This window comes from Pseudopodoces humilis, chromosome 6, assembly GCF_049639895.1.
Source record: "Pseudopodoces humilis isolate 2021_Gansu_Grassland_sample_001 chromosome 6, ASM4963989v1, whole genome shotgun sequence".
Lineage (NCBI taxonomy): Eukaryota > Metazoa > Chordata > Aves > Passeriformes > Paridae > Pseudopodoces > Pseudopodoces humilis.
The window spans coordinates 12,291,293-12,316,835 of NC_142205.1; the positions used below are offsets into that span (position 1 = coordinate 12,291,293).

Sequence of the window (25,543 nt, forward strand, 5' to 3'; positions counted from 1 at the left end):
GATTTTGTAGAGCCAAATATTGATGATAAACATTCAGGCTTGTAGCGTCTCAGCAGCTATTTTGGGATTGAGCTTCTTCAGTATATGCAAAGGAACAAGAGCCTGAAATTGCTGACAGGGATGTCACTGGTTCCTTTGATTTTGTCACTGTTCAAAAAAAACCTGTATTTCTGCCTAAAATTTGGAGAGGATTCTGTTGAGTACCCCTAGTGTGAGAGCAAGTAGGACATTAACAAGAATGTAGTGTGTAACAGATGTTAAGCATTAAGGTCAATAGGCCACGGACCAGGGCTTTTGAAAAGCTGCATAATTCCAATGAGTAGGTCAAGGAACCAGGCCAGAGCGAGGAGTCTAATCTTGGATACCTGTATATGTAAATCTGTGTTATTTATTTTGGTATCTGGTATAGGTGCTCTCTTTGCAAGGCAGGATTGTTCACACCATCGCTCCTGTCAGCTGTAAAGGCAGCCCCTGAAATGCTCTTCCACTGTGTGTGTACCTGGTGGCAGCTGAGGGTCTGGATGGGTGTTTACATGGGAGAATTCTGCTTCTGCACTGTGGTAAGGAGCAGGCTCAAGATCCTATGTCAGGATCCCTACTGGGATTCCTTCTGCTCCCATATATTTCAGGGAGAACATTAAATAGAGTGGGAGCAAAACTCAGTCATTTTATCAAGGCGAGAAGAGGGACTAAGAAGATACCAAGGCAATAAAAGAGAAAGGATGAAAATAAGTATTACTTGGGTCAGTCACATCTGCCCACAGAGCTCAGAGGAAGCTGCCTTACCTCCTGTGATTACCTTTGGCTAGAGCCTGGTGGATGAGGGAGAGCCATAGGTAACCCTTGGCTCACAGAAATGTGTGCGAGGGGTCAGTCCCGTGCCATCACTGAGGCCGGTCGGCATGGCTTGGATCAGGCCTAACATGTGCTCCTTGCTCTGTGTGTGCATGGCACCCCCACAGAAAGTGGCTCCTGGGTGACATCTGACATGTGGGGTGGGTTGGTGGGAAGAAAATTGAGCTTTGCTCTAAGGCAGGTCAGGTGGGTGTGCTGGGTGCTGCTCTGAGCAGGCAGAGGGACACGGGGCTCTGGGCATGAGGCTGCAAGCACTGGCCTCAGGGAAGGCCCAGCCAAGCTAAGGTTTTAAAATAAGAACATACTGAAAGAACATACTTTGAAATTGTAATGAGGAATAGATGGAGGGATTACAGTTAGTAGAAGCTATAATGTGTTTTCTGAGAAGATGATAAATAGGAAAATAGGAAGAAAGGATGGGCTACACAGGCTGACAGAGTTCTACCTTTCAGGCTGGATTTGCTCAGCGTGAAAGTCAGCAAGGAGAGGCCAGCTCCTGCTTTGTGTTTCTCTGTGAGCTGCCTGGACTTAGCAGGAAGACATAATACCAGGGGTCATTTCAAAAATCCTGCATGTATCCTGGGGTATTTTAGTCCTGTAATTGTAAATAAACAAATTCTCTGTGTGTGTGTGTGTGTGTGTGAGCAGTCATACCCTCTGCCTGAGGATGTGTTTGCTCATTCTAGACTCATGAAGGAGTTATATCTTCATCAGAGAGCTTTGCTCATTTTGTGTAGATATGAATAACATGAACAGATCTCTTTTTCTTCTTGCCCCAGGAAGCACAGTTTTCATCACAGCCATTTTGAAATGTAACATACACAGCTTAAGTAGCTTAGAATTTACTTTTTTTTTTAAACTAGAAAACTATGATACTGGTCCTTGGACCAACTGGGGATCTTGCCACTAGACTAAAGAGTAAGAGAAATATATACACTAATATGAATTCATATGTACAGAGATTATGAACAGAAGGCATTTGTAAGTCTCATTCTGTAAGAATACAAAGCTGTGTAAATAACCAAATTCTTTAAATAAATAGCAACACGTTTGGGGATTTGAATACAGGGGGTTTTTGACAATTGACACTCAACACTAGCATTTCTTCTGGATTTCTGAAATTTGAAACTGTTGTTTTTCCTGGTTTTTTTATGATTGCCAGCAGAAATCATTCCATCTTTGGAAGGCAGGAGAGGTGTGGTGAGCTGCCTATAAAACTGGTTTCAGGCTTTGTTTCCATTCCTTCCCAGTGTCTACTATCAACTAGTACTTCGGACTGTAAAGCTTAGTACTTCGGAGTGTAAGGTCAAGAAAAAGCAAGTCTGTATGCACATTCAGATACACATATCCTACACCTTCTCAGCACTTTGGGGGAACCTAACCAGAAGTTTTATCTACCAAAAAGCACAGTTTAGATCAAGATGAAATATTTTCTTGATTAGCTAAGGAAACCTAAAAAGAAAAACACTGATTCACAGAACCTTACACGAGGTTTTTTAAATTTCGCAAACTTTACATGCTTGCTTTAGTCACCATTGCTTGTTTGTGATTTGGCTACAAGCAGTCCTCTTTGCAGTGGTGGCTGGGTTACTATGGGAATAAACACAGGCTACCCACAGCATCCAAAAAATTTCCCCAGAGAAGAGGACATCCAGCCTTCTAGTCCTAGCAGCTGTGATGCAGCGGTGAAGCCATGCTTGATTTTTGGCAATCACTAGTGAAAAGCCTAGTCCAGACATACTGTATTACTTACTTTTCCTGAAGTTTTTGTTCAAATACAGTTTAAGAATACACTTACATGGCAACACCTTTGAATTTTGTCTTGGAACAGGTGTGAACTCTTTTCAAGTCTACATGGCGTACAAAGATCTCTACCAAATGTCCGACAGCCAGGTATTGCTCTGAATGCTTTTCATTACTGTGATCTGTCCTCTCTTTTCTTGTCTCCCAACATTTCAGGAGTTGCTGAGGTTGAATCCCAGCTGGCCTGACTGGCACTGGGAGAAATGTGCCATGGTGGTTTACTCCCTGGAGGGTCAGTGCTGAGCTGTGTGGAACTCCTGCATGTGATTCCTCAAGTGTATACATTCACCTTCTGTGGAGATCTTATGGTGCCTCCCAGCATTGCAGCTACTCAGCTCTGCTCAGGATTTCACTCATTTTATTTTGCAGTAACTTTTCAAGGACTCTAGGTCAGAGAGGGAGAAAAAGATGGAGCACTCGAGGCAGTGGCAGTTTTGAGGTTTCAAGAGTTTCTTGGTTGCTGTAAGCAGCTAGATGGAGTTGTTCTTTGGGGGAGGTGGCCTTTTCTCATTAGGGCTGGAGATAACAATGAGCTTGTTTGTCCAGAGCTCATTACAGATTCCAGACTCTTCAGCTTTCCCATTCATATATATCAGGCCACTGTAAATGGACAATGGCATCTGTTAGTAATAATAATGTTTGCTTATTCAGTTGATAAAATGTTTCTTTCTTACTTATTCCCAGAGCTACAGCTCTTGGTCTCTTAAATAACTGTTGTCACACCTCCAATACATGTGGCTTTAATTGGAATTTTAGACATAATAATTTATAAATATTCTCTGAGAGGCAGTGCCTATTAAATTCAACTCCCTGTTGGAATTGCCAAGAGGAATACATCAAAATGTTTAATGTGGGGCTGGACTAATAGCATGTACCTTGTTTAAATATCTGTGTTGCAAGCTGTATATTGCAGCCCATTCAATGCTGCCTGAAGTGCCCTAGTGCAAAAGTAGATACTGATGAACCTTTGCCTTCCATGTTTAATCTGTGTTTGAAAACTGGGCTCCCATGTTACTGAAGTCAGGTTTAAAAAAGGGACACATAAGATGAATACCTTTTGGGAAAGAAACTGTATTTCAGTAAATGTGTGCTCAGAAATTACCAGTAAAAACAAAATGATCAACTACTGCCCTTCTTTATGGATGGGTGTTGAATCTTAGAAAGCAATTAAAAAGCCAAAGATGCTCTAGAGAAAATATTGCAACTTTTAATATCAGAATTAAAGATGTTACTGAAAGCTCAACAATGATGGCTCTAAGAAGATGGTGCAAAATATCTGCACTTCAGAAAAGAGATGTTCTAGCCATACTAAAGTGTCTATAGTACATGGCAATAATTCTATTTTGCATTTTCTAAAACTACAGAAAAGAGGGTGACTAAACTTAGCCCTGCGTGGGGGGGCATGAGGAGTGGCCCTGCAGTGCAGGGGCTGGGGCAGACTCTGTGTCCCAGGGAAATCCAGTCCTGCTCAGGGCTGTTGACTCTGTCTTGGTGCAGCTGGTGTGTACATGGGTGGGTAAAGTCAACACCAATCAGTGGAGCTCTGATTCTGTGTAGAAAAGAGGTCATTTGCTGCTCACCAATATTATTACCAGCATAGAAGGTACAAAACTGAGGTGAAGAGAGAGGTCTGAGTGTTAAGTAATGTGTTTTCCTTATTCAGCAGTGTTTCCTTCTTTGTACTACCTGCAGCTTTATGAAGCCTTTACCTTTCTAAAGAGTCTTGGAGCTGTTATCCTGGTTCATGCTGAAAATGGAGACTTGATAGCTCAGGTGAGTGAACCATCATTTTTGTTTCACTTTGTGAGATGATAGGTGTAAGGGAGAAGTTGAATAGACCAGTCAGAGAATGGGTAGGAAGAAGGGAACTCCCTGGAAAGAGAAATGGAATCTGATGCCCTGCACACTACTGGTATAAAGCCTGGGATGAGAGAATGGGAGTCCTTTTGCATTAACTGGAGGAGCATCCTTGAGGTAGGGCAGTGATCCATGCAGCTTCTTGCCTTGACAGCAGGTGAGGGCTAGGTAGGGGGGGCAGAAGGAAACAAGAAGGTTTCTTCTGAATCCAGCAGATAGAAGTGAAGCAAAAGATTGTAAAGCCTTGTTCACAGATTCTGGGTGCAAAAGAGGATCTGAAAGCTTTGCACTAAAGTATTTTGCTGCAGCTATCAGCATAAGCAACACATTGAGTTTGGAGCGGGTATTAAAGCTTATGGACCTATTTATTTTTGAGAATATTCTTATAAATCTCTGAAGTTTGAGAATAAGAACTACTGTGATCTTGTAGACATTTCAAAAATTTGTGTTTAAGTATCATCCATGCTCTTAGAAGATGCATCTCAGAACCAGGAAGCTGAGTTCAAGTTCAGAATGTTCCACCGGTCAGGTGCCCTTGGAGCTGCTGTCCTCCCACTGGACTGCACCATGGCTCTGATCAGTGCCATAACACATGGAAACCTGGAAAGAGGCAACCCAAGGACAGCAGTTGATAGTAAATCTCCCACTGGTCTTTCAGAGGCCAAGATCCTCCTCTAAAACAGAAGGGGCAGATTTGGGTGGGTGTTGTTTTGACGCTACATTTGTGACAGATGAATCTTTGAAGGCTGTTGCAGAGGTGTCTCACTCCTCTGATCCCTCGTACGTGCATCGAGCCCCTCTTAGGTCAGTGAGGCTCTGAGTGAGCCATCTGATTTATCTGCTGAGCTGCTTATCTGCTGGCTTATCTGCTAAGGACTGGGCTGCAGAGCTGACAAGGAAATTACAGCAGCTAAAGCTGTCTTTGAGATCTGGACAAGGCAACCCACATTGTCTCATGTCTAAGGGAGAAACTCAAGGGAATGTCTGAGTTCTTGGGCCCTTGCCTTGGGCGTATTTTCTTTTTCCCTCTGTGGGAAAAACACATCTCCATCTGCCTCCTTAGAATTTACCCCCTTTGAGATCTGCCTTTCACTTTTAACTTTGAATTTGACCAAAATAACCACTGGAGTCAAAGGTTACTAGTAAGGAGTCAGCAGGCACATACAGTGCAGTTGTGTCCTCCCCCCACTGAAACTAGATGACAATCTTCATTTGAATTTAAGAGAGGAAAAAAGCTGTTTTCTCATGAAGTTTAGCGTGAATAAAAACTACTAAATACATAATTCATAGTTCTAATACAACATAAAATATCCAGCAGAATTAAAATTACTAATAATAAGGATGATTAAGTCAGTATTACTGTAGTAAAGGCATGAAATAAAACAAATAAAATAAAACAAATAAAATAAATCAAATGGCATCTGTGGTGTTTTGATATATTGCCCATTAAAATCAAGGCACATGCATGGTATTGCATTTTTGATAGAAATCTATTTCAGTTACATTTTTCTCTGATCAGCCTTAATATACAGCCATTGAATATGAATTAACAATGAACAGAAAAATTATTATGAAAAGAGGAAGTAGTAAATAAATGTAAGTTATGTTATACATCAACATATTTGTTCACCCTTGCCATGTTTCATAAAATCAGTCTTTCTCTATGCTTTTATTTAGAAGAATTATTTGGATAATGAAAAGAAAGCTGCCTGCACATAGGTTTTTTAGGACTGTCCTGTTTGAAAATACAAATTTGATCTTGTCAAATAAATATTCTAGTTAATTAGCACTATCAAGTCCTCTTACAGGGGGCAATTTATAATATGATCTGGTTTTGTTACTTCCTTCAAGATGCAAATATGTCCTACTTTGTGTATCTGTTCTGTACCAACTTGCTATTTTTTTTCATGGTTGTAACTTCATTTTATTGCTGTATTTTAATTATCTGAAGTCTTTAACTGCAGTGTTCAGAGCCTGTGCATTAACAATCCAGAACAGCTGTTTTTAAGAATACCTATGAAATCTTATGTTTTTCTAACCAAAATGTTCTTACACAATCAGATTAATGTATTCCTGTTAATGCCTCTTCAGCCTTGATTGATTGCACTGAAGGCTAAAGTATATATTAATGTTAACTTTCTCAGTTTTATTGGAGTATGTCGGTAATGTGTGAGCTTTTCTCCCTCAGCGACCTGGGATCAGATATTTATTAGTTGACACTTTCAAATATGTTCAGTAACTTTATCCTGGTCTCTAGGGGACATTTGTCTGTGTCACAGAGCCATTACATCGTTGAGCTGGGCTCATTAGAGCCCCGTGGGCAGGGCAGGCCAGGGCCAGAGGTACAGCAGCAGTTCTGGTCCCACTTCTGCACCACTGTCAGGCCTGGACCAACCTCAGATGAAGAGAGGTTGACCAGTTTCTGCAAAAAGGGAAATTTATTCCAATAACCTTGCTTGGCCTTTAATTAAATGAAGCTTTTTGTCTATTTTGAAAAAAATTATCTCGCAGTTATGAAGCTGGATAGTACAGATTTTCTTTCTGACAAACCCCCATTGGTCCTGAGATGGGCTCTTTGATGAGGACACAGTGCCCTTGCAACTGGAGGGCACTGGTTTGTTTTATAAAAGCATAATTTTAGTGATTCACTGTGTAGGAAGAAAGCATTACAGAAAACTGAAAGTGTCAACAATGCTGAAAGTTTAAGAATGTCCTTTGTGGATTACAACCAGAGAGGAACTTGAGCAAGTAAATAGGGAATGGCAGGCTGGAAGTACCCATAATTACCATTGATTGAAGCCCGTTCCCTGGGCTGTGTAGTGTGGTGATGTCGAGCAGCACTTTCTGGAGGGCAGAGGAGGTTTCTGATGGTGCAGCCCAATGGCTTGGGGCACAAATATGCTCAATCACACAACAGAGACCACTGCTGGCTGTGCTGGTGTGGCATGGGACCAGTTTAGAGCCAGTGTTTTCAGTGTTCAGTGAGCTTTGCAGCGGACACTGAAAAGGGCAGTCAGACCATGTGGCTGTTCATCTCCCTGCAGATGCTGGGTGCACAGGTCTCATTCTGGAGATGGGTCAGCATTTATCCCTTACATTGCAGGAACAAAAGCGCATTCTGGAGATGGGAATCACTGGACCTGAGGGACATGCCCTGAGCAGGCCAGAAGAGGTAGGAGACTTTGTTCATTTTGTCATTTGTGGAATTATTTTGTCAAACACGTACTGTCAGAGCTTGGCTTCTGTATGTGCAGATGATGGATGGGTGCATCAAGGAATGCAGATGTCTGCTTCTCCCACTGTCTTTTCCAGTATTACTCAAAGTCTGAAAAGTCCAGATCCTTTCAACTTGTTTGTTCGGCTGAAAAGCCCTTTGGATGTTGCAGCAGGTGCATTCCCTTAGTCCAGGGGTAAGTGTGTCCTTGTACACTCAGGAATCTCAACTCCTGTTCCCCTGGACATGGATGTCCATGTATTTTTTAAGTGTGACCTTTGTGTTTTGATTTGTAATGACAAAAAAATGGGCTTACCAAGCTAAAAATAAGCAGTGCAGCTTGAGGGTTAGTCCTCAGAGTAACTGCATTTATTAAAATGCTTTGGCTGAAAATCTGTAAGATGCATGTGAACATCTATCCTGTGCATATGTATACACCCACATACAGATCTACTTTAATGCTGGCAGATATATTGGTGTCAGAAATGCAGGCTGTAGAGATGCAAATACATGAGAATGGAAAGATCCTGTGAGGCAACTTGTTTTATGCAGCTCCCTTATAATAAAATCTAGGCTCTGGTGTGGATCATCTCAGGCATCTGGAATGAGTTTATTTAATACCAAAGAAAATGTGGAGACATGAGAATGTCCCCTAAAGTACACAGCTCAGATTGTTAATGGGATGTGGAGGGTGGTAGTAGGAAGTGACTGCTTTCCTAGAAGACTAAATAGATGAGATCCCGGGGGTTTGAGGCTAAACTTGAAGAGATTGTTGTGGTTTCCAGATCTTTATTTAACTTCTCCCCAAGGCAAAAGGAATCAGCTTAATTGGTAACGTTCTTCTATTGAATTGTTTATGTACTTTTTCATTTTGCTTTTCAACTTCTACTAAAATTGTTCTAAAAGGATTGAGTTGTTTCCTTTTAATGAGAGCAAGGGCCTAAGGAAAATCTGCATTTGCAGTTTCTAGAAAGGAATTTTGCTCAGCTGTAGTGCTGCAGTGCAGAGTCCGTGCCTCCTTTCCTGCTCTCTAAAGATGCATTTGGGATTTCCAGAGCAAATGTTTGGATACAAGTCCTAGGATAAACTGAAACAAGAACTGAAACTGAAGCATTTAAGGAAAAATAATTTACAAAACTGTAAAGGATTAAGCCAGCCATGAGGTTTTGGAAGATCTTTGCTCAACTTTTCTAGCAAAACTTTTGCACAGAAATTTCTGTGCCACTGAGCCACTATTTTCAGTTACAACAGGGTTTTTCATATTAAAATGCCAATACCATGAATCCATCTGGGGAGGATCTGGTATAAAACTGATGGCTGGAGAAAGGAGTCTCCAGAGCTGCTGGGAAACACTGCTCCTCCATCTGAAGATGCTTTCTTTGTGTGCCTACATCCCAGATGGCTCCCTGGGAGGAGATTGCTTTTACGCTTGCTGACAGAGGAGACTTACTGGGAACTGCTTCAAAGGCTTCTGTGGATTATGGGCTAAATTCAGTCCATAGTGCTGAAGTTGCTGTTTCAGAATTCTTTACATTCACTGTCACCATTATGTAAAGAATAGGGTAAGCTGCCAAGGGGAACTCAGAGGTTGTCTCCAAGCAGGGGCAGTTTTCTTGCTTTGTTCTCCTTTCAGCTGCAGGGTAGGAGTCTGAAACAGGAAGGTAAGGAGGAACTGCATCAGCTGCTTGGATATGACCTTTCCTGGGGTACAGGGAGCTATGTTTGTGCTGGGGCAACTGTACTCTGCTAGTGAGTACAGCCTGGCTGTGGGTACTACTAGTGCCAAATGTTTGAGGTTGGGTTAGCTCCCTGTTTCCCAGCACTGTGTCTCTCTCCATGGAAAAAGCAGAATCAACCCCTGAAAAGTTGTTGCCTAACAGTTAGAAATATGGCACAGTCCTACTGATTTTTTCTTCAGACTGCATTTGCAGTTAACTTTTCCCTCTTGTTTTGCTCAGCTTGAAGCAGAAGCAGTTTTCCGTGCCATCACAATTGCCAGTCGAATAAACTGCCCAGTGTACATCACCAAGGTGATGAGTAAGAGTGCAGCTGATATCATTGCACAGGCCAGGAAGAGAGGTAAGTGACTTTCTTTGCTCCCCCAAACTAATTTTTTTTGTTGAATAGAACCTCAGTGAAATAACCTGTATGTCTTGACCCAAATGACAGGCTATAGGGAGAGGTTACCAAAGACTAAATATTGCAGACTAAATATTTATAGCTGAGAAGGATGAGGGGAAATCCTTTCATGTTTTTAAGTTGAGAACCTCTCCCCACAAACTGTCCTCTTGAAGACTGAATTTGTAACTTTTCTCTATTCTGTTTTCCCTTTAATTTTTCCCTTGGACTGTTAAATCTCTGTTCATGGGAGGGAGATACTTTATTCCTAACGGCACATCCTCCATGCCAGTATTTCAGGTTGTCACCCTCTGAGATGTGGCTTGGGCAGTGACCCTGCTGTTACAGATGCTTGGAGCTTGCTCCTGGCCTTGCTACTGGATCTGACCCCCTCTGATGTGTACTGCAGGCTGGCCCTGCTTGCTGGGGCCATGGTGGGATCCAAGTTACAAACACCCAAAAGGGCCTCGTGAACCTGAAGGCAGCTGCTTCTGAAGCTGCGTTTACAAGTCAGGGCTGTTCTGCTGGTTGGGACTACAAAGCTCGTGAGCAATATGGAAAAGCCAAAGAGCAAATTATTGTCTTGATGTTTGTATTCTTGGAGACTTGCAGTGTGGTGCTGGGGACCATATGCTGCTATCTGCTGGTGCTGTGCCCAACCTGGGAGTAGTAAAAAGGCATCTGGCTGCTGAAGTGATCCACCACCAGTGCACTTGGAATTGGAGCAACAGAGAGAACGTGGCTGTGATTAAAACAGTACAAATTAAAAGCGGGTCTGAACTGTCTCCTTCTGGATTAGAGAGAAAGATTTGTAAATAGGCTGATCAAAAGCATGTAAAGCTCAGAGAGACTCCTGATTAATTTTTTATCATACAGACAAAGCCAGGGCTGTTTAATTTCCTGGGAGCTGTGCTAGCCATGTAGAAATGTGTGAATTATACATGGCTGCATGCAGCAAGCAGTGTCATGTGCTGAAGAGAAGAGTGGGTTGTAATTAGTTCCTGTGTATCCTTGCTTTCTCCAAGGTCCCCTTGTTTTTGGAGAGCCGATCACTGCCAGCTTGGGGACAGATGGGACACATTACTGGAGCAAAAACTGGGCCAAGGCTGCAGCTTTTGTGACCTCACCACCTCTGAGCCCTGACCCTACTACTCCAGACCACTTAAATTCGCTCTTAGCATGGTAAGACTTACTTTTTTTTTACAGGATGGTGCAAAAGCCATATGGCATGAGGCATCTAGGGAACAGCCTGGTTTCCTTTAGACCAGTCTCATACATGAAACAGCAGAGAAGAGGCATAGAAACCCAGAGATAGTTATATCCTTATGCTTAGGCTGTCAGTCATGGACATTCCAGTTGCTGATTTGCTTGATAGAGAGGCAGTTGCTGGCTATTGAGAAATTAATTTTTTCTCTTTCTGCTTTTCAAGTGATTCCTAGTTGTACAACTAGATTTTCGGGACTTCTAACCAGCCCTCTCCCTAGTTTTCAGTTTTCTTTAGTTGAATTGTTGGTATATGATGGGATGGCACCGTCGCTGTCCAGCATAAGCAAAAGCCTGATGGATACATCCTCATCTTTGAGAAGGACTCAGTTTTAAGCCCCAGTCATATTTGACAAGCACAGCTCCTGAAATCAGAGCTATTACTGAATGCAGAGATACCTAGAACCATTAAAAATTCCTTGGTGCAATTTTTGTCGAAGCTGGTGCAGCTCTCAGCTGTGAGTTCTGAAAATTGGCTTTTCCTAAATTTACTTGTGTTTGTAGAAGAGTTGTGTGGGTTTATCTCCTGCATATGGAAAAATTCTGACTTGGTAGTTTGCCTTCATCTGAGAGGGACCAAAATCATACATTCCTTGTGTCCAGTTCTTGCAGGCTTCTTATTTTAGCTTGCCTTGTGTCTTTATGGGGTCTGGGGTCCACCAGCTGGAAGAAGGCAAAGTAGTACATGAAGAGCAGGTATGTCAGGAGAAAGAGGCCAGAGTGGATTACAAAGGAGACTGTGAAGGACTTAGGTGGAGACAGCTGGAGATTGAAGGCCATCTCTTGAGAGGATAGGAATATGAACTGACTGCCTTCAGGCTGGCAGGGAGAGTTTAATCACTAGGTAGGTGAAAGGAATGTGGACAGCAGAGGAAGAAGCGTCTTTCTCATATGGAAAAGAAGATATCAGCAGTGCCTTGCCAGAAACCCAGACTGTAAACCCATCTCTGAAAGTATTTCCTGCCTGTAGCCAACTGAGGGTCTTCTTTAGCTTAAGCAAAAGACCATCTGCTCTGAAATGATGTAGAAATTCACAGCTGAAGCCCCACCAGGACAGATTGCTAGGGCTGGAGTGAGGACCTCAACATTCATATCCTTACTTACCTTCATGTGGTGGCACCCACCTCACCTCCTGCTTCCCCTTTCTGGGGTTTACAATGCCCTAGACAGAGCAGTGAAATTTGAACCTTGCAAGTGATCATCTTTAGAGCAGCTGCCTGGGAGGTGGGTGGGCACACACATATGACAGGAAGATGCCATCAATCAGTGCCACATCTCCCCTTGCACATGATGGATCAGTCTGTGCAGCCCACCAGAGCCCACTCAGGGTTTAACTCAGCTGCTCTAAAGATGATGCTGCAGTTGAACTCTGAGTTACATGTGGTTCTGGTAAAAATACTCAGCAGTTCTCTTCTGACAGTCTGAAGGCAAAAATATTTTTTCCACAACTGAGCTTTTTGTTCCAAATAAGGACTCAGAAAAAAAATTGCTTCCTTGGTCTAATTCATCACTATCAGCACTGTAAAGGGTGAAGCTCCCTGCATGAGGGTAAGGCTCTTAGCTAGCATATGTAAATGTGTATCAAAATGTTTGACTCCTTACTCTGTTACACTCACTTCTGTTAGAGTGACTTTGTAGAAGAGAGTCCCAAAATAATAGTATGTGGGTCAAAGCAGATTAGCTAAAATAGCAAGAACATTTTTAGAAATGGAATCCAAATAATGACTTTTTTAAACTTACATCAGAAAGACAAACTCAGGACTTACAGAGGTTTTCATTTTTCTCCAAGCATGCAAAAATGGCCTTTTTTTTTTCCTAGTGGCTTAAAGTCCTAGATCTTAAATGACAGCAGCTTAGCCTGCTTTCAGTTTTAATACTTCAAATCTATACTGTGAAACAAAAAAGAATTGTATATTTTATCAGTCTGCTCTGCATTCATGGGGAATTTTATGCAAGGATGATGTTAAAGACAGTATTTCACATTTCTATTACACTGTTGATTTGGGTACCAATATTTTACATTCATTAAAAAATCCCTCCAACATCCTTCCTTTGCAAGCATGCAGCATACTGCTTGTGCTCTTTTCCACAGAAAGCGTTGATTTTCCACTGAAAAGCTGAATGTGTAAAACCCCTTCATGTCTCATGGGATTTGCAGATTGAATTTGCCTCATGAGATTAGGTCCTTGTGTCATCTGTGGGCCATGCCCTTGAGTTAGCTTTGATCTTGTATGGTGTGCTGCTGCATTACTGCAGCTGTGATGTGCCACCTCTGTGAACCAGAGATGTGAGATCTTGGTGCTACACAGAAGATGCCATGAAAGCCTTGTTTAAGGGGAAGAATAGGAAGACAAGTTATTGATCTGGCATTTATTTCATGATGATTCCTTCTTGTCTCTCAGTTTTTTACTTGGTGCTTATCCCCCATTTGACAGTAGAGTGTGTTCAGACTGTAGGAGTGCCCATGGGTTAGCCAGGGATGGGAAGCTCTCAAGTGACACACTTCAGTTTTGGAAGTCTTCTATTGATTTGACTGGGGAGTGCAGTTCATATCAATAATGTCATTACATGTCAGAGGAGAGGAATATGGAGTTAAGAAAGAAAGCCCTTTGTATCTTTCAGTGTAGGAATTTGTAGTGTGGTAGTAGAAGCACAGCATAAGCTCAGAGAAGTGGGCAGGGTTACAGGGCCTGGCTGTGACAGGTTTTCATAGTTATATCAGCTTTGCTGATTAGAAGAGCATCAAAAAGGAAGAAATGGCATTGCAGCCTTCTGACATTATTGTTGTTAATATAAATCAACACTTAACTGATGAAATTGGCTTAATCCTATGGAGTAACCAGGCAGTCATTAATAATCAGGTGCAGATAAAGCATAGTGGCCTTTTCTGTACTGAATTCATGGGCTTGGCTTCTGCTAAAAACTGGATGGATGGCTTGTGAGTGTGGTGAAGAACCAGCAAACAGACCAAGGACTCTTCTCTGTCAACAGTCATTAGGGCTGGCAGCTAGAAAATGGAATTAGAATTACTCATGTGTGACACTTATTCTTCTGTACTTGACTGTTAGTTTGTTGGATCTAGATTAGGGGACCAGAATCATTCAATTGTGTCAGAGGTAGACTTTACATTATCAGTTAAAGAAAAGGATGACAGGCTCTTGGGGACTTATGGAGTGATTCAAGAGAAATCATAGTGAGTTCTAATGTGCTTGCCTCATGCAAGCTTAATCAAGAGCTAAAAATATCATGTTTCCTGTGAATATTAGAGAACCTTCTTTTTTGTCTTTCTATTTTTGTAAGATTCTGTATATTGATTATGTTCTTCCTCTTTATTTCCGTGAGCAGCTGTGATCCAGTTCTGCTCTCTGGCAAAAAAATTCTAAGTCAAAAAACCCAACCTCTCAAATAAAAGCATTATAAATGGTAGCTCTTTTTGCATTTTTCTCCATGCCTTTTTCTGTGTAAGACCCTAAAGTTAGATAAATCCAGAGCATGTGTTTGACTTGCACAACCTTGTTTAATTAGAAAACTACCTGATAAATTTTTTTTTTTATTTTCTTGGATCTGTTTTGGAAGGTCAGATGAGAAGTATTCATGTAAGTTTTGCACAAAAAATATATGCACAGCAGAGAAATGCAGGGGAACACGTTTGAAGCTCATGGCTTTGCACTGTGAAATTTGCTATTATTTTTTAATGTGGTTGTGAATCAATTTATCTTGAGAGTGGCAGATATTTCATACAAGCTTCCTATCATTCCCTTAATCCTGGAGTAATCCTTTGTCCTGGTTAGTGGGCTTTTGCCTGATCTCTGTCGATAAGCAGCCTGGAACCGGAGGGGGCTGTAATCCGGGAGTTCAGGGTGCTCCTGGGGGAAAGTGGAGATGTCCAGTGCCATTGTTACTCTCAGTGATCTGTAGCCAGCACAGAAAGGCTGCTGGCATGATTTACAGCCTGTGCCTCTGGTGTCTTGAAAGGCTTGAAAGGTCCGTTCACAGCCTGTCTGAGACCAAGGTCACCTTGGTGATGCCTGGTCTAAACCTTCTGTGTGTTAACTCCACAGTGGGGACCTGCAGGTGACGGGAAGTGGACATTGCCCCTATAGCACTGCCCAGAAAGCCATTGGAAAGGACAACTTCACTATGATTCCCGAAGGGGTCAATGGAATTGAGGAAAGGATGACTGTTGTCTGGGACAAAGCTGTAGTAAGTAATAACTTACTTTTATAGACTAAAAGGAAATTGAGTGTTGGCTGAATAATGAAAGCCAGAAGACTCTTGGGCATTGCTTAAGTGACTTTCTGATATATTTCTGAGAATTCCCTGAGGGAATACTACTGTGAGGTGAATTGCTTATTTCAAAAACCTCTTCCAATTTTTTAAATTCAGGGCTGTGTTTCAATTCTGACACTGCAATAGTATTGTGTTTTATTAGACCTGAGGCTTCCCAGATTCCATTGCTCTATTTCCCGTTTGTGTCAGAGCGGATTCTTCTGAGAGCTGTGTTATCTGGAGCAATTTAATGCTTTTGAAGTGGACCTCATATAAACGTGATGAATGGATTGTTTGAATTTGGGAAGTGTCTCATCATTTTTGAAAAATTACAAATGGATGGCAGCTGAGCCTGAGGCTAAATGATGAAATGCTTTGAAGGAGAGCACTGCATGTAATTCATACTGGCATACTTTGCAGTGGAGTGCCGGTGTAAGTCAGGAATTTTTTGATGGTTCCATGGATTCTAATGTATAATGATATTCTCCCTCTGTTCCCTCCATGTGCACACCCTGCACGCTCACACACACTTGCTGCATTGTGCTCGAATGCACATGGCAGACTGGGAAGTGGCAGTATTTACAGTGCTCTGATGAACACTTCTCCCAGATTGTATTTCGTAATCACTTTATTCAGGAACAGCTATTGAGATTCCAGGCACAGAAGCAGCTTCAGATACCTGCCATGTAGGAGCAAAGCAGGGAAGCAAGCAAGGCACAGCCAACTGCTCATATTTTTCTTTTGTTACTCCCTCAGTGGGAAGGAACTGCAGGAAGGGCTGCAACACAGGATTTACAGGTGGTAATGTTCAGTCCTGCACCACTGAGTGTAAAGTGTAAAGAGTGTATAGCTTATACTTTACAAACCTTATATTTTACCAGGCAGAAGATAAGTGTTTATTTAATATTAAAAGGTTTGGCACTGTTGTTTTTCCTTAGAACATTGTTCTTGATCATTGCCAGGGAAGACCCCAGAATACTCTACTGAAAAGTCAAAATGCTGTTCAGTACAGTGCAATTACCATCACTGGCTATATGCCAAGTTCTATTGGTGATGACATTTCTCCAGGGAAGGACTTTATAATTGGTTGTATTACTTAGATATATAGATCTGACAGTAATGATAATAGATAGAATGGACTTAATTTGCAAGAATTTTTCCCAAATGTATTGGAATCTTGACCTTTTGCTACATCATGTAACACTTAGATATAAAAGTTTCTCTGATTTAAAATTGCTTAAATATTTAAATAGAAATTAGTAGTAGCAACAAAACACTTAGGCCTTAGTGTTTAGAGATAGGGATCCCAGACAGCTGAACACCTTGGTGGTATGATGTGCACTAAGGTTTCACTGGATGTTCTTTGCAATGCCTGGAGTAACACACACATTTATTTGAAAGTACCGAGTAAAGAGCCATATATAAAGTCCTGTGTGATACAATCTCTGTTTCATGCAACATCACCATATCTATAAAGGGATGCCTTCCAATATCTCCCTGACCTTTCAGCACTCTGAATAGTAAATCCTCATTTCATAAGCATGTTTTGCTCATATCACTTTGTTTTTTAGGCCACTGGCAAGATGGACGAGAGCCAGTTTGTAGCTGTCACCAGCACCAATGCTGCCAAAATCTTTAATCTGTATCCAAGAAAAGGCCGGATTGCTGTAGGATCCGATGCTGATGTTGTTATTTGGGACCCTGATAAGGTGAAGACTATAACAGCCAAAAGCCATAAATCGGTAAGGAGGAAATGAAAACCAGCAAGAAAAAAGAAATGTCACTGTTGTTTTTCAGCTATTGACCTAAATTGTGTGGGCACCAATACCACAGGATACCGAGGAGTGGGGTAACTGCCTACTCCTGTTCTGAAATAGGTAAATGTTTCAGCACAGGAGAGTACTGAAGTCCTGTGTTGGAAGCATTGTAATCAGGAAGGATTTATTTTCTCTCTGCACATACCCTTCCAATATTTATTTTTTGCATGCTTGTGGCACATCTATAAACAGGTGTGAATCAGCAGCTCTGCAGCTGAGGTTAATAAGGCTGTGAGGATAAATTTAAAACCAGCTTATTTTTTTTTTCTTACCTAATAAGCATGAAATTATAAATTTCATTATTAAATTAACAGTATTCTAAACTATGACAAATCATTAAATGTTTTAATAATATAGCTCTAATCACCTTTATGGATGGAATTTTCTGTTTAATTCCAGAGGTTTGCCACATACTTATTTGTCCTCAGTGCAGAGTACCAGTGACTGACAGTTGCTTTCATTTTGACTCTGATAGGTTTTATCTTACGTATTGTATATCCCATTATCTTACTGTTTAGTGCTTTGCCCCTTTGTATTGGGGAATTCTTCCAAAAGTTTTACTGAAAATCCAGTATTGCATTTTTATACTAAAAATATAAAAACGTTTTTAAACTTTTAAAAAGTTAATTTGGGTGATTCAATTTCTATTTCTCTATCTTGGGATCTCTTTGTATTTTCAAGAAAGTAACAATCGCCTGCCCTGTCATTCCCATTTAGATTCAGATTCCTGGGGTTTTCTGGGCTTTTTCAGACAGAAATACATAATCTGGCCTCTGTGAAATTTGCTTACAAAGTCACAGCAGATGCACAGTGGGACCACATCCTCTGGGTATCCAGCAGCTGAGTCACAATTTTCCTTCATATTAGGGCTATCATTCTTCTAAATGCTCTGGTTAGATACAGCAAATTTTCAAAAACAAGTGAAGTCCTTGATGGAAAATGAAAAATGGAAAGGAAATCTCTCATCCAGGAAAGTCTGATGGGAAAGATCCTTTAAAATAATTTCATATCAAAATGCATTGCTTTTCCTTCATAAAAAACACTTTTATACACTTCTTAATGGCAGTCGCCTAAACCTATGACTACAAATATACATATTATAAGTTACTAATGGAAAGAGGTTTTGCAGTGAATATGTTGGTTGATCCTCAGGCCATTGAGTACAACATCTTTGAAGGAATGGAGTGCCATGGTGCCCCTCTTGTGGTCATAAGCCAAGGAAAGATTGTGTTTGAAGATGGAAATCTGCACGTAAATAAGGGAATGGGCCGCTTCATCCCTCGCAAACCTTTCCCTGAATATCTTTACCAGCGCATCAAAATCAGGAACAAGGTAATGTCTGATCCTATTTAATCTTCTTTGTAGACAAACCCTCTTGGAAGCACAGTAGGATCTGTTTTTGATATTGTTGTGCTATTATGAATCCATATCAGATGGACTATATGTGACATGCTCAAAAGATGACCACAAAACTGGTTGTAATTGTGAACTCATCTAACTTAGCATTAACACCGTGAGTTTCAGCAGGTAGAACATAAAATTGCCAGTTGGCATAATTGCCTTAGTCCAGCAATGCCTTACGTCAAGTCTTTGGAGGAGAGGCGGAAAAGTGATAGAATTTACTTTCAGTTAAAGTTCAGGAAAAGAGAAATCTTCTTGTAAACAAGGGAGGGTTAGGCAGAATAAAAACAGAATTTTGAGTTGCATACTGAACTGCTATGCTGCAGAGAAGTAAAACATGTCAGCCAGAGATTCTCATTATACTGGGCATTTCTGAACTGTTGTTAGTGCACTTGCTGGACTGGGTATTAGCAGCATTAATGACTCAGAAAACTTTTCTCTTTTGTTTAATAAAAAGCTTGGATGATGACCAAGATTAAGACTAGGCCACCTCTGGTTTTCAATTATATCAGTGCTTATGTGTTGAAAACCAATTGGCTGGACACTAGTTTGGAGTTGTTTGGAAATTGCTTCTTGTCATTGAGCAGGAAAGTCACTGTGTGAGCACAGGTAATGAGAAAAATTGACTAAACCTCATATTTTCTTCAACTAAGCATACATACCGTAGACTGTGATACTGGCAGCTGAAATTAAGCCTACAAGCAGGTTGATAGCTTTTATCTTTCATCATTTATTACACAAATTCTATCAAGCTGCAGAAGAAAGGCCTGCACTTCTTAGAAGAAAAGGTATTGTGAAAAGCAAATGCACCTGCAAAAATTTTGCAAAATGCCTATCAGTATTGCATATTTTTACATTATCCATGTAGATGATACAGGCCTTCACACTTACTACTTTAGGCTTCAGTGCCTGGGAGTGCGACATAAATTAGTAACAAAGTCATCAAAGTAGTGAAACCAGCAAGTTAGAAACAAATGTCACAGATTAGTGTCTTGCAGCAGGAGTTTGAACAAAATTACCTGAGCTAAGTAACCTGTGTCTTGCAAGTGGACCTAGATTTTGGGAGACCTTTGATCCTTGGGAAGGTCTGCAGACAAAGGGACTGATATTTTTGCTCCTGCAGCTCCCTCTGCTGCCTGACGAGAGGGAGAGCAGATTCATGCCTACATTTCCCACTATCAAGTTTTATCCACTGGAAATATTTAGAAAAACCCCTTGATGGTTTTATCAGCTGCTGTATGAACATGTCAGTGCACAACAGAGGAATATAGAAAAACTTGTCAATCAAGGTACTGCAAAACTGAACTGGCACAGGTTGGCAGTATAAACTCATCCCTGGAGCAGGGATAGCAGTTAAATTCGTGCCTTTGTGGGTCCCTGGAAGATGGATTCATTGCAGTGATTGGCAGCTGCTCTCTTCTGGGCATTAGTTTTGGCTCAGCCTGAAAGACAGTGGCTCTTCTGTGTCTGATGTCCCTGTCATCAAAAGCAAGGAAAATGCACTGACTGCTTCGAGAGCTGAATCAAACCCCTGTGAATAGTGTCTTTCTATACAGAATTTTAATTTCACTTTTAACCTGTTGGGGAAATTTCTCTGAAATCATAATCTTGTAAGACACAGATTTCTGATCTTTTTGATGAACTTTGCATTCTGCAATTCAATGGCTTCAGGCTTTTTCTGAAAACTGGAACTTTTCTTATTAAAATATTGTTTCCTAGATTCCTGTGATTTTAAGGCCAGTGAATTTGTTTTGTCTTTTTTAATATTCCTTGTAAGAATCAAATAGGGAAAGAATCTAGAGACCTCAAACAAATCAGAGCTCAAATGACAGCTACTTTATTGACAAATATTGCAAGATAGATTCCCTGCCACAGTCCAGTGTATAATTGCTTTTCTAGCTGATGACAGGAAGTAAAACCTTTTGAAATTTAATTTTAAAATTGCCACTCCTTTTCAATGAGCTCTAATAAAGAGAATGAGATCTACAGAGGGGAGGAGCAAAGAAAATACAGATAGGAGAGAAATTGCTGCAGTTGGTATAGAGAGTATCAGTTGTGCTACAACCCAAGTGTGACTTGGCAGCTGAAAGGAAAGAGGTGATTGTAATCTTATGTAAAACAAGCCACACCTGTACTTTTGAATCCCACTTCTCTCCTCTGATTGTGAAGGAAGCCTGATAAGGAACTCTCTTGTCATTTATATATATAAAAAAATGGAGGGATCAAGCTTTATAATTTCCTTGATATATATAAAGCAAACTGTACTTTGCTTTATATATAAAGTATAGATGTGTTGTTAATTCAGCCAGTGCAGAATTTAGTTCTGTGCTCACTGTTCTCTTCCTACAGGATCATTAGGCAGCAGTATTTGAGCATTGATCAGTGTCTGGATATTTACTGTCTTCTTGTTTTAGGTGGGAGGACTGCAAGGAGTCTCCAGAGGAATGTATGATGGACCTGTGTATGAAATCCCAGCTACGCCAAAATATGCAACTCCTGCACCCTCAACTAAATCTTCCCCTGCCAAAAACCAGCCCCCACCAATTAGAAACCTCCATCAATCCAATTTCAGCTTATCAGGTAAGTCAGCCTAACTAATGAGAAACCTTTTAAAGCTATGAGTATGGATTACTGGTGATGAATTTCAATTATAATTACTTCTTTAGTCAAATATGAAAGAATTGTATATAGTCATGTACATGCATATAATTACATATATATATAAGTATATAGGTATAGTATAATATAATATTGCCTAGGGATATTTTACATATTGTCAAATAGTCAAAATGTTTGCAATCTGAAATTTTCTCTGTGTCAGTCTTTCAATATTATTTACCTGGCCCATTACAATTAGCTGAGTGCTCTGGTTGATGTGACTGAAGCCCCTTGGTGTGCACAGCCGATGGGACTTGGTCCTGGTACAACCTATGAGCATCAGATATCTCACAGGCTGTAACTGCAACTGCTAGACATGGAAACCTCAGCTGTCCTTGTCCATGGTCATAAACCATGTGCAGAAGTTGTTCATAAGCAGATTGGAGTATTTCTTATCCTATGCTCTTGGTGCCCAAAACATTTTCCATGGTTCATAGGAAACAGCCTGGAAAGTCATCCTTTGGGGTTGCTAGAAATGATTCTTGAAATCTGAAGACAATCACAAGTGTGTCAAATCCTTATTCTTCAAAAGTCTACAGCCCCAGTGGTGAATAATGCATTCATATGATGTTATGAAAGTAACTGGGTTTTCTCCCTTGTGGGAGCTGATGGTGGAGTTTTCATACCTTATAGATCTTCTCTTTAGAAGCTAAGTGAAGCTTGTGTAAGAAAGTCCTAGGAGAGCAAATATTTTAAAAACCCTTCTAATGAGGTGAAGTATATTTTTGCCATACAAATATACACAAAGCTATACAAAACAAAAAAAGTGCCTATAAAGTTCACATCTTAGCAATAAACAATAATTGGATTTTCATAAGCATCTGAAGTTGTGGTTTCACAGTGCACTGCTGGATCTGGGTTCTAACAAGACATCTAGTGGTACAAATTTGATCTGAATGATGCAAACCCAAAATTAAGCAGAAGCAGAGACTACAGTAACATTTTAAAAGACCCTACACATTTATTACATTGCCTTTAGGAAATTGAGTGTGATCAGGCAATATTTAGCCTGTCAGAAAGCTTGCTGTCCCCTTAAGCTTAACCTTTCAGCATTTAAAATGCAGTTTGAAGCGCTCATTTCCTCATGGATTTATGATTGCTAACATTAGATTTACTGAACTGTTGTCCAATGGACTCAGTAAGGACATATACTCTAAGTCAGTGAGGCAGGTTTGAAAAGTCCACTCCATATATATGTGTTTTGGGGTACTTTTTGTAGTTAGTAATAGTTTCTGTCAGGTCTGATCTCACAAAGGGAGCCCAATCTGTAGCTTGTCATTGGCTCTTCAAGTTAGTGGAAAAAAATCCTCCATGAATGGTGAGCATTAGTCTGATCCTAAGCATTTAATCCCACACTTCTCATTGAAGACAGAAACATGTCTTGAAGGTCTGTTCAGCACTTCAGTCAGGCTCAAGAGATACCAGCTGATGGTGGTGTGAGGGAAGCATAGCCAGGTAAAACCCCAGTACTGATGGTTTAATCCCTTTCATAGCTTTGTTTCCTCATTTTCTGTTGTTGCAGGAGCTCAGATTGACGACAACAACCCACGTCGTACTGGCCACCGCATCGTGGCACCTCCCGGTGGGCGCTCTAATATTACCAGTCTTGGCTGAAAAACAATGATGGACAGAAACACAAGGATGAAGGATCACGGGAATAATGTCCATTCCCATCAATATCTGTGTTATCAAGCCCACAGTTTTATTTGGTACTAACAGAAATAAAAACTGAAATGTCTTTCTTTTTTCTTTTTTTTCTCTTTTTTTTTTCCTCTTTTTTTTTTTTTTTTTTTTTTTTTTGTATAGAAAGAGGTGATAATAGTGTGGTGTGTTTGCTTGGAACTACTTGCCTCACAATTGTGCTTTCATGCCATAGTCACCTTAAAGCATGGTGCTTCCATTGCCCCTTTAGTGACTACAGGTTTTAGCTTTGTCTCGTAACTGAATGATGGTTCCTTTTTGCTGTATTAGAGTAGTTAATGCATGTTACTGAGTTATTTATGCAAGTTGCATTCTGTGAGTGAGTCCCTTTAGAACACATTGCCAACAATTGACTAGACACAATGCCAAGATTAATGTCTGTATTTAAGAAACACCACCAAAAACACTAATGAAGGAAGAAAATGGCCATCTGGAAGGTAAGCAGTAGAGTAGTATAGGCAGCTTCTGTTTAATCTTTAATTTATTATAAACCCAAGAAGCACTTCTCTCAAGACACAGAAACTCACTGGGACACGTAATGACAAATGGTCTCCGTAGCACCTGTCTGTTCCCACTCGGTACATTCCAAGTCTGTGTCCTTCTTGTTTCCATTTTAGACAGAGCCATAGTTTTTACATACCAATGCCATTGCCACCCCTACAGGGATTTCTCCACCTGGGCAGTAGTGCTCTCCTTCTGCATGAGATTTTTGGTACTTACAGATAATACAAGTTGCTGTCAGATTTTTAAAGTTTTGTACAAATTTTTTCCTTTGTAATCACATACATTTTTACTTACTCTACCGTATCAAGATCTACTAGTCGTGGTTCAATTTCTGAATTCAAAGCTTGTGAAATAAAGGAAATTAATTGATGGGTAAGCGTCTTCCTCTGCTTTCCAGTGCTGTGACTTGGTGACTGAAAATTTGGAATGGAGGAACCCAAGAGAAGTTGTCTTTCAGGTTGATACCATGCAGCAGAAGGAACCTCCTTAGACCACAAGTATTGATAAGTGTATAGGTCTGCATATGCATATTATAGCATGATACAGTATGTCTTATTAAACAGTGCTCACAGTAAAAAAGTACTTACTAATGGTTGGATTTGATCTTAAGGTTCTTTTCCAACCTTATCAAGTCTGTGATTCTATGACATTGCAGCTGCCTCAGTTTTGCCCAAATGAGACACAAATTAACTTTCTCCCAAAGACCTTCAGATCTACATCTTCTTCACCTAAAGGGGTAATTCATTGCCATCATCTTCATCTGTAATACAGAACTAGTACCCAGTGCTGCAGTTTGACCTAAGCTATATTTGACTTCTTTGTGGTTTTCTCTGCTGACTGAGCTGTGTCCAGGCATGGCAGGAAAAGAACATGCAGGTAAGGTGAGGGAAATGGACTTAAATTCTCTGAGAGTGAAGGAAGTATTTCTCCTTGTCTTTCTGACTCTCTCACAAGCTATGTAAAGAAACCTTATTTGCTGTCACTTTTTGCTTGTCTGATGGTGTTGCAGATACTGTGGGAGGTGTAGGCTGCAGTGGGGAGTGGGGTGTCATGATATTAGCAAGTCAACAAACACCTCCCCTTGTGCTACTTTGCCTTTATCCCCACTACAAAGCTGCAGCAGGAAAAGTCTTGCAGCAGTGGGGTGCCACTGAAGTGCTTCTATCAGCTGCACTGCTTTTGACCACTGGACACCCATCCATCCCACCCACGGAGCAGTAACTTGTGTTGGTACAGCTTGTGTGGTGTGTGCCAGGTGAATGTGAGGCATAACAGTAGGTAGCAGCCTACCTGAAACTTGTCATTCTAAACTAGTATATTGCCACCTCTGGCTTGCATGGGAAAGGAACTGCTGCCCTGGAAAAATCCATTTTGGTCAGCTTGGTCTGAAATGTAGCAGCAGAGCTGGTCTGAAGAGCCAGCTTTTCCTTTGGCTTTGAGCTGAACCAGTGCAGAAACATTGCTATTCAGTCTGCAGTGAACTGAATTGGTTGCTCCAAAAAAAAGAGGAAAATAAAGCTTTTCATGAACAATCCCTTCTGCTAAGGATTCAAATTCATATTTCCTATTGCCTGGAGCATGCCTCATCCTTAGGCTTCCTTGCTCATTTGGTGGTTCAGATATTTTATATGATATGAATTAAAATAAATTGCTCAGTGGTTGAGGTTTTTTTATAGGAAGTAAAATAACACTAGCAGAGAAACCTGAAGCCAGTGTGCCCTGGAATAACCTACAGCCTAGCAGGTAAGGCAATCCTGAAATGCCAAATCTCCATCTGCCTTGTCCTATTCCAACCCATTTGCTATGAGTGTTGACAGCCAGCAACAGTTGCAGTGATGTAACCTCGACAGCAGAAATACAGCTGGTTTGTGAAGCTATCTGGCAAATTTGACAGCATGAAAATTTCAGAACTGCTGGTTACAATTTCCTTATTGCATTCCTTGCACGTTTTGTGCAAGTAGCAATGGTTGCTCACCTCCAAATAAAACTGCTCCATGTATGAGGCTTGTCACACTTGAGGTAGCAAAAATCATCGTGTAAATTGTGTTGAGATTCCACTTTCCCTACACACTTAACAGCATCT

The 25,543-nt window shown here is 40.8% G+C and overlaps 2 protein-coding genes across 4 annotated transcripts in view; one reads left to right on the plus strand and one right to left on the minus strand.

Annotated features, from left to right (window-relative positions):
- The window catches only part of CRMP1 (collapsin response mediator protein 1), a 49,937-nt gene extending 26,108 nt beyond the window's left edge, over positions 1 to 23,829 (plus strand). For both annotated transcript variants that reach the window (XM_005517849.3, XM_014262770.2), the window contains exons 5-14: positions 2,687 to 2,748; positions 4,351 to 4,431; positions 7,619 to 7,687; positions 9,688 to 9,808; positions 10,873 to 11,029; positions 15,172 to 15,313; positions 16,951 to 17,121; positions 18,349 to 18,528; positions 21,012 to 21,177; positions 22,778 to 23,829. In XM_005517849.3, coding sequence (XP_005517906.1) covers positions 2,687 to 2,748; positions 4,351 to 4,431; positions 7,619 to 7,687; positions 9,688 to 9,808; positions 10,873 to 11,029; positions 15,172 to 15,313; positions 16,951 to 17,121; positions 18,349 to 18,528; positions 21,012 to 21,177; positions 22,778 to 22,869 — 1,241 coding nt within the window. In that variant the 3' untranslated portion in view covers positions 22,870 to 23,829. The remainder of the gene's footprint in view (positions 1 to 2,686; positions 2,749 to 4,350; positions 4,432 to 7,618; positions 7,688 to 9,687; positions 9,809 to 10,872; positions 11,030 to 15,171; positions 15,314 to 16,950; positions 17,122 to 18,348; positions 18,529 to 21,011; positions 21,178 to 22,777) is intronic.
- Positions 21,552 to 25,543, minus strand: part of EVC (EvC ciliary complex subunit 1) — a 54,520-nt gene continuing 50,528 nt past the window's right edge. For both annotated transcript variants that reach the window (XM_088056130.1, XM_005518048.3), the window contains exon 22: positions 21,552 to 22,865. In XM_088056130.1, coding sequence (XP_087912256.1) covers positions 22,853 to 22,865 — 13 coding nt within the window. In that variant the 3' untranslated portion in view covers positions 21,552 to 22,852. The remainder of the gene's footprint in view (positions 22,866 to 25,543) is intronic.